We start from the raw sequence: 6,890 nt of genomic DNA on the forward strand, positions 1-6,890 counted from the left end.
TGATCTGTTAAATAGCCGAAGGGGGCGGGCGCGGTATCGAGCAAGAAGAAGAATGTGTAAGTTCGCAGGGTCCAATTTGGAAAGGCATGGAAAAAGGGAATAAATCACAGAATAATGGGCGTAAAAGAAAAAAAAGATTGGTTCTTATATAATGAACTCATATTTCTTATATTACTTGATCGATATGCATGCTTGCGTGATTGACCGACTTGCCTTGGGATAATTTCGGGCATCTTTAATCTAAGAGAAATTTAGTCTTTTATTTATATTTTTATTATTAGTAGAAATAGGGCTAACATGTTTAGACTTATAGAGTTATGCATGAGACTGAGTATTGAGTCTTAGGATTAGGGTTTGAGATAGATTTACTACCTCTCGAATTGTAGACGTTTATCTTTGTATTCTCATTATTTTGATTATTAAAGAAAATATTTGCTTGCCCTAAATTTTCTGTGATAAATCATTCTGTTTCCTATCAATGTATTAATACGTTTGATCTTGTATGGTTAAAGAAGTAAAATCTGACTATGATCTTTAACTTCTTCTTGAACTAGTTTTATGATCAATGGGGATTTCATTTGGATGGAAAGGGGACTGGCCACTCTAGTTTTTTATTTGAATGGCATTTTTTTTATTTGTATAATTTTTTGAATTCATATGGTTTTTATGAGTGGCTGTGAAGACTATTTATCATTTTGATATAAATAGCTGACAATAATTGGAGAATTGTTGACTCCACGTTCATTTTGTCATGTTCAAAATTAATATAATTTTAGGATAGTTTCTTATACGAAACATACAAAATTAATATAAATAACTACAAATAATTAAAGTCCTCCCACGGATTGGTGAGCTGTTAGCAATGATTCCTTAAGTAAGAAAGAGGGTCAAAGTTGAGGCGGAGTTGGGTTATTTCACAGTTATCATCAATCATTCTTTCAAAAAACTAATTCCATTAGGAAGGAAATTTCCGGTTAAATCTCTAAATTAAAGCTTTTCTCTTTTTTTTTTCCTTTGATTTTATTTGTTTTCAGATGATTAATCAAGATGCCTGGTTTTCAAATGTGAGTTTCTTATTTATGTTTTTGAGTACTTAACGAACACCTTTGTAAGCTTCTGTACAAATATTTTACTGGTATTGTATTTTTTATTTTGGGTCTTAAAGGGTATTTTTCATTGTCTTATGTTTTGACTATATTGGGATTAGCTTTTCTCTCTCAAGAACTATCATATTCTTATAATCAGATCTATTTTAAGAATAATTGTAGAACACAAGTTTTCCTTTTCTAATTTCTTTTCCTAATGCAGAGCACTTATTATAGTGTCGGAGGATCCTGATATCTTTTTTCTGCACAACCCCAGGCGGAAAATTAGGTATGTTTACTCTCGATCCAACGGCAGATAAATTCTTTTAAATTTATTCCTGAAACTCTTCAAATTGACAGTAGGTCTAATTCGAATAGCACCCGCATGGATCAACCATTATACGGGAGTAACATGCTTCTAAATTCTGTGGAAACTTCTACCTTGGCGGAATATTTATTATCTCCGAATGAAACCGACATGGATTATCTTAATATAGCACCTCGAGAAACCGATGGCTTGAATATCTGGAATTCGAGCGACCCTAACTCGAGTTCCTATATTATAAACCAAGAAAATCACGATGCGATAAAAATGGATCATGGCTGGAGTACTTCACTTTCAATTAGTTCTTCCAGTGACCCAACTATGGAGGAAAGAAACAACATCCTTTCACTGGAGCATGTGGACCTGAATCTTAATAATTCTCCAGCTGATGATGGTCAGGCATTCACACAAAGGTTGAATTCAACTCATGAGAACCATAGAATGGATCAGAACGTGCACGGTGATCCTCGTGGTGAGATTATGGGTCCTTTTTTGCCCGAAATCTTCGAACCACAGCATGTTCCTTACTCAAATTCAATTGGGAGTTCCTCTAGTGGTGTTGGAAAGGTCTTAGAAGATGTTGATCGAGCGAGAAGTTTGGTCGATAGTCAGCGTGTAGCTTGTAAGAGGAAAAGCATGGAAGCATTCGTTGGAGAATCTTCAACTAGTCATAATATTTCGGCGGATTTAGGCATGCCGAGCTCGTCTCGGTATCTTCCTGCCACTAGTTTTGTAGAACTCAACCAGAGTCCAGGTTTCACCCCCGCAATGCATAGGGGAGTTTGTTCCGAACGGAATCCAACTTCATGCTTATTGGGAAATGCTGAAACCTTGCAGAGGAATATTCGAGCGAGGCTTAATCCCGCATGCCAGCATGATATGTCCCCTTTTCAATCACAATCTACTGCGACCGGCGACCGGCTTCCTAGCATCTGGTCTTCTTCTGTTGATCCATCTTCTATTTTGAGTCATTTTAATCACGCAGCAGAACAAACTGAGTCACGCATGCTAATCGTTCCTGGCTTGCCTCACAACATTAGCAATCCTTCTTCCGCTTCAAGAATTGGTAGTTCATCACTTCCGGCCTACCCGCAGCGGAGGTTAATTTCGTCTCCCGAGGAAGCGAATATTAGAAGCTTGACGAGAAATGGTGTTGTTGACCAACAAACATATGTTACGAGAAATACGGCCAGTCATCTGAGTCAGGATCCACTGAACTGGAATCCATCTAATTCGAGCTTGAGTGTGCCCGGGAATCGAGCTAGCATTAGTTCGGGTATTGTTCCGTCGCCGGGATCTATCAGGACATCAAGTGAGATGGTTCCTGTGCAGTATCACAGAAACTCTTCTGAGGTTCTACGCAGCTCTTTGTTTCTATCTGGTGGGTCTGAATCTGGGCATCAAACTAATAATTTATCTTCACGGCAATCTGGTCGTTTTGCTTCGATGCAGGAGCCTGGTCAATCATCCAGGAATGTTCGCCAAGGCCATCCTCCACTTTACCCAAGGGCGGCATTTTCTATAGATAGGCAACGTGATGGTGTTTCGGGTTTACCTTTGTCTGCTAGAAGCAGAGATGGGAGAAGCAGGATGATATCTGAGGTATGTTAACTTGTTATTTCTCAATGTGCTATTTTTAATATTTGGGGCATTTACCTGCATACAACCAAATTCCTATGTATTTATATATCCAACACCTACACTTCAGTTAATACATATATGACATGATATGAAAAAATGTAAAAAATATAGGTGTTAGGCATGTAAATACATAGGACTTGAGTGGTATGTATGTAAATCTACTTTAAGTTCCTGCTTTACTACAGCAATTGGCATCTGTGACCGAATTTTTAATATTGATATCTGATGAGAATATTTTTTTCTTTTGGCGTCTATTTCGAATTTTGGCTGATCATGTCCAATTTAAAGCTTTGGTTTTGATTGAAAATATTATTATTATTATTATTATTATTATTTTGGGTATCCTCCAGCTGAAAATACTGTGTGATGCATGCAAAATATTGACCGCAGAACATTTCTTATTAATTGTGCTTCAAATTTTTATTATTTTTCCCTTTTCATTCTTAATGAAAACATTGAAGTAAAGCTACCGTTGTTGAATATTGTATTAATTTGTTGATCATCTGTCTTCCATGCCGTGTTTGTGTAGCAGATTCGCAATGCTTTGGATTTAATGCGCAGAGGGGTGAATCTGCGATTTGAGGTATGGCCAAACTTTTTTTTACAAGCAAATTTATATTTTTTTTAGATATTTCTCTGCAAGTTGTTCTAGCAATTTGTAAGTGCCGATGTAATTCTTTAATTTTTTTTTTACAATATATTCACTGCCAATGGTCTAGGTCCTTTTTAGGAGTGTTTTGAATAATGGGATTCATGAAGAACTACTAGAAAGTTTCACTCTTTTAGTTTTTTCAGTAATTTAAGGTGCATTTAGAGGGGCTACTGTTTTTTCATGAAGCTGCTGTAAAACTGTTTCCTGGAGAAGCTTCTTTTTCAGCAAAGGTTTATGTTTGGGAGATCCGCTGTGTTGTTGTTGTTTCTGTTAAGAAAGATTATTTTGTCCTATATATATAATATATTGAAATAAGTGCAGTTTTCAGAATATTTATAATTAAATAACAGAAAGAGCTTATACTACTAAAAAATTGTCTGATCTTAAATACTCTAATACATAAAAGAAGAATTAGCTATTTGAAGCAAACGACTACAATAACAAGAACAACAATGGTAATAAGCGAGCCTAGAATGATGTTTGACTTGAAATTTTGACGATCAAATCTTCGGGACAATCTCCTCATCCCTGCATAACTCCTCGACTGACCACGGTCTGTAGATACTTCGTCAGTGTCATCTACCCACCGAAAATAGTCGCAATTTTCAGGAGTCCTATTTCTGAGACAAGAATAAAATCTTCTCCCACAACTATCTTTCCTTATGGACCGGCAGTGAACATACCTTTCGCCACAATAATATAGTGGAACTTTCGAATTGCTTGATGATCTTAAGTTCATATTTCCTTTTATTATAATATAGTATTACTCTAGAAATTCTTAAAAAAATAGTTGTATTAAAATTAAGAATTAAAGTTTATCGGTGCAAAAAAGGCATGACACAGTTTGCTATATATTGAAAAAATACATCCAGCGAAATACATGAAGATGAAATATGAATCAACTACAAATAACTATGTGATGCTATATAAGTAAGGTCGTTGCATTCACAAAATCATCAATAATCTATTTTATCAACTGTAACATCTCCCCAACACCTTCTGCCTCGGAAGTGTTGTACTTTTTCTTCTACATTCGTTTTCTTGCACCGAAGGTCCAGCTTGATGTTGTTTAGCTTCCTCGGGCATATCAGATAGGTTTACCATCTAAGAAACTAAAATCGATAACATCTTGGGATGGATGTCTCCATATAAAATTATGAAATGCAGTTGTTGCAACAACTATCTTAACCTGTTTTTTTAAAGAATATGTAGGCATATCTCGGAGTATGACTCACTTCTTCCATATATCGAATGCTCGTTCGATAGCACTACTTGATAACGAATGTCTTTTGTTGAACAACTTCCTTATTGAAATGTGTTAGTCGTTTATTACCCTTTTCTAAAATGACAGAAAATTGTCTTCGTCTCTATCCTAAATAACGGATATCCCACATTCTTTTTGTTTGCTCATCTGATACTAAGTAACAAAAGAAATTTATTAATGTAATTTGACATGTAAAACAACAATAAATGAACCCAAGCAAGAATATGTCAAATAAAAAGTGAAAGTAGAGCTTAGAATCAGTTCATGGATGTCAAAGATAGCTCAATCCATGATCATCAATTGTGTTATGTCAGCATAAAGACCGGACAGTATCTGTGTTAAATTAACATGACCATTTTTTTTCCTCATTTACATTTGGTAATCGGTCGAGCCCTTTGTTATGTTTTATTCATCACCGCTCCACTAAACATTTGACGAGAAATGTGAAATGTGCGCCCCCCCCCCCCCCCCCCAAATGGCATTCTAAAAGCCTTATCGTAAATGAAAACCAGGCAACCAACGGGTTTACAAAACATCCGAAGTAATATGATCATATGAATCATCCAAGCAAGGTTCATCTGTTTATTTTAAAGTTTTATTGTTTTATTTTGTTTGGATAGATATGTGAGCACTGGTTTTTTAGTTTTTTCTGAAAAATTATGCTGGTTGAATTGTTTGCTCTTGCCTCCTCAATGCAGAGGAATATTTTTGGGGGTAATGTTGAATATTGTTTATACAACTCTATTTATAAAAGTCCCAGCAGAAAAAAAGCTAAATTTCTTATTGTTTAATATAAGTTGCACATTTGAAGATTGCATGATAGATAAGTTAGCAACATTCTTATATGTCCTGATCAATCAGTGGAAACAACAACATGAAATATTGTTCATATGTTCATTTTAGAATTTTTGGTGTACTTGTTATATCTAAGCACTAATGCGAACCCTTAAAAGACATGTCAGATAAGATACCATAATCAATTTTATGTTTCTTACTAGACAATTTAGATCCTTGAGGCAACAATTAGAACTCAGTGAGATTTCTTAACCAAAGAAGACTCCACCATAATCACCATTTTCTCAAATGGAATAAGTATTTGAACGTGTTTTTTGGCGACAGGTAGTATCTGTGGGAAAACTTTGTCAGTTTAAAATTGAAAAGTGGTGATCATTTAAGCCATGTGATAGTTATTTTTCATCATCGCTCTAAATAAAATTTGAATGTCATCCCCCATTTAATATCTTATCTGGCATATATCCTCAGTGAATGCATATGCATAGTAAATACACATAAAATTGTGAAAGAAACGAATAAACAATGCTGAAATGTACTACATTCCATAGCTTCTACTGTTTGATCATGAAACTTCAAATGTGCAACAGAGCATATGCAATTATATTTTTGAAAGTCCGACAGAAGAAAACGATTAAAAAAGAGGGAGCAGTGTTCAACATTCTTCCCCCCAAAATATTACTCCACACTTGAGGAGGCAAGAGCAAGCAATTCGATCAGCATAATTTGTCAGAAAAACTTAAAACCAATGCTCACATATTGTTGACCTCATTTTTGTGAGGTCTTTTCTTCTCCTCCTTAGAGTCTAGGTTCTAGCTCTAGAAATCCCTATGGACCATCTTAGAAAACTAGAATTGAGACTCACCCTTCTAGAAGCTCCAGCCGATTCCTATTTTCCTTTGATGCTAGCATCTTTGGCACAAGACCATCGTTTTATGAACGAGCGGTTATGGGCTATTTTGCAAAGATTCAAGGAAGATGATCCAAATAGGACTTCAAGCCTCAGGGAAAACATCGTCACGACCACTTTCGTCACATACACACATCAAATACACGAAATTCACGAAACTGCACGAAATCAGACTTCAATTAAGCCCAAAGGACGGGTGAAAATGCGAACTTCTCCGGATG

General features: G+C 35.7%; 1 protein-coding gene across 7 annotated transcripts in view; it reads left to right on the forward strand.

Moving 5' to 3' along the window:
- Window positions 1-6,890, forward strand: part of LOC110030609 (probable E3 ubiquitin-protein ligase HIP1) — a 59,425-nt gene that overhangs the window by 36,008 nt on the left and 16,527 nt on the right. For 2 of the 7 annotated variants that reach the window (XM_020733395.1, XM_020733399.1), the window contains exons 2-4: window positions 1,309-1,374; window positions 1,446-3,012; window positions 3,581-3,634. In XM_020733395.1, coding sequence (XP_020589054.1) covers window positions 1,471-3,012; window positions 3,581-3,634 — 1,596 coding nt within the window. In that variant the 5' untranslated portion in view covers window positions 1,309-1,374; window positions 1,446-1,470. The remainder of the gene's footprint in view (window positions 1-1,308; window positions 1,375-1,445; window positions 3,013-3,580; window positions 3,635-6,890) is intronic. The other 5 variants (XM_020733398.1, XM_020733400.1, XM_020733401.1 and 2 more) reach the window with 4 other exon arrangements.

The sequence above is a fragment of the Phalaenopsis equestris genome, unplaced genomic scaffold, assembly GCF_001263595.1.
Source record: "Phalaenopsis equestris unplaced genomic scaffold, ASM126359v1 Scaffold000741, whole genome shotgun sequence".
Taxonomy (NCBI): Eukaryota; Viridiplantae; Streptophyta; class Magnoliopsida; order Asparagales; family Orchidaceae; genus Phalaenopsis; species Phalaenopsis equestris.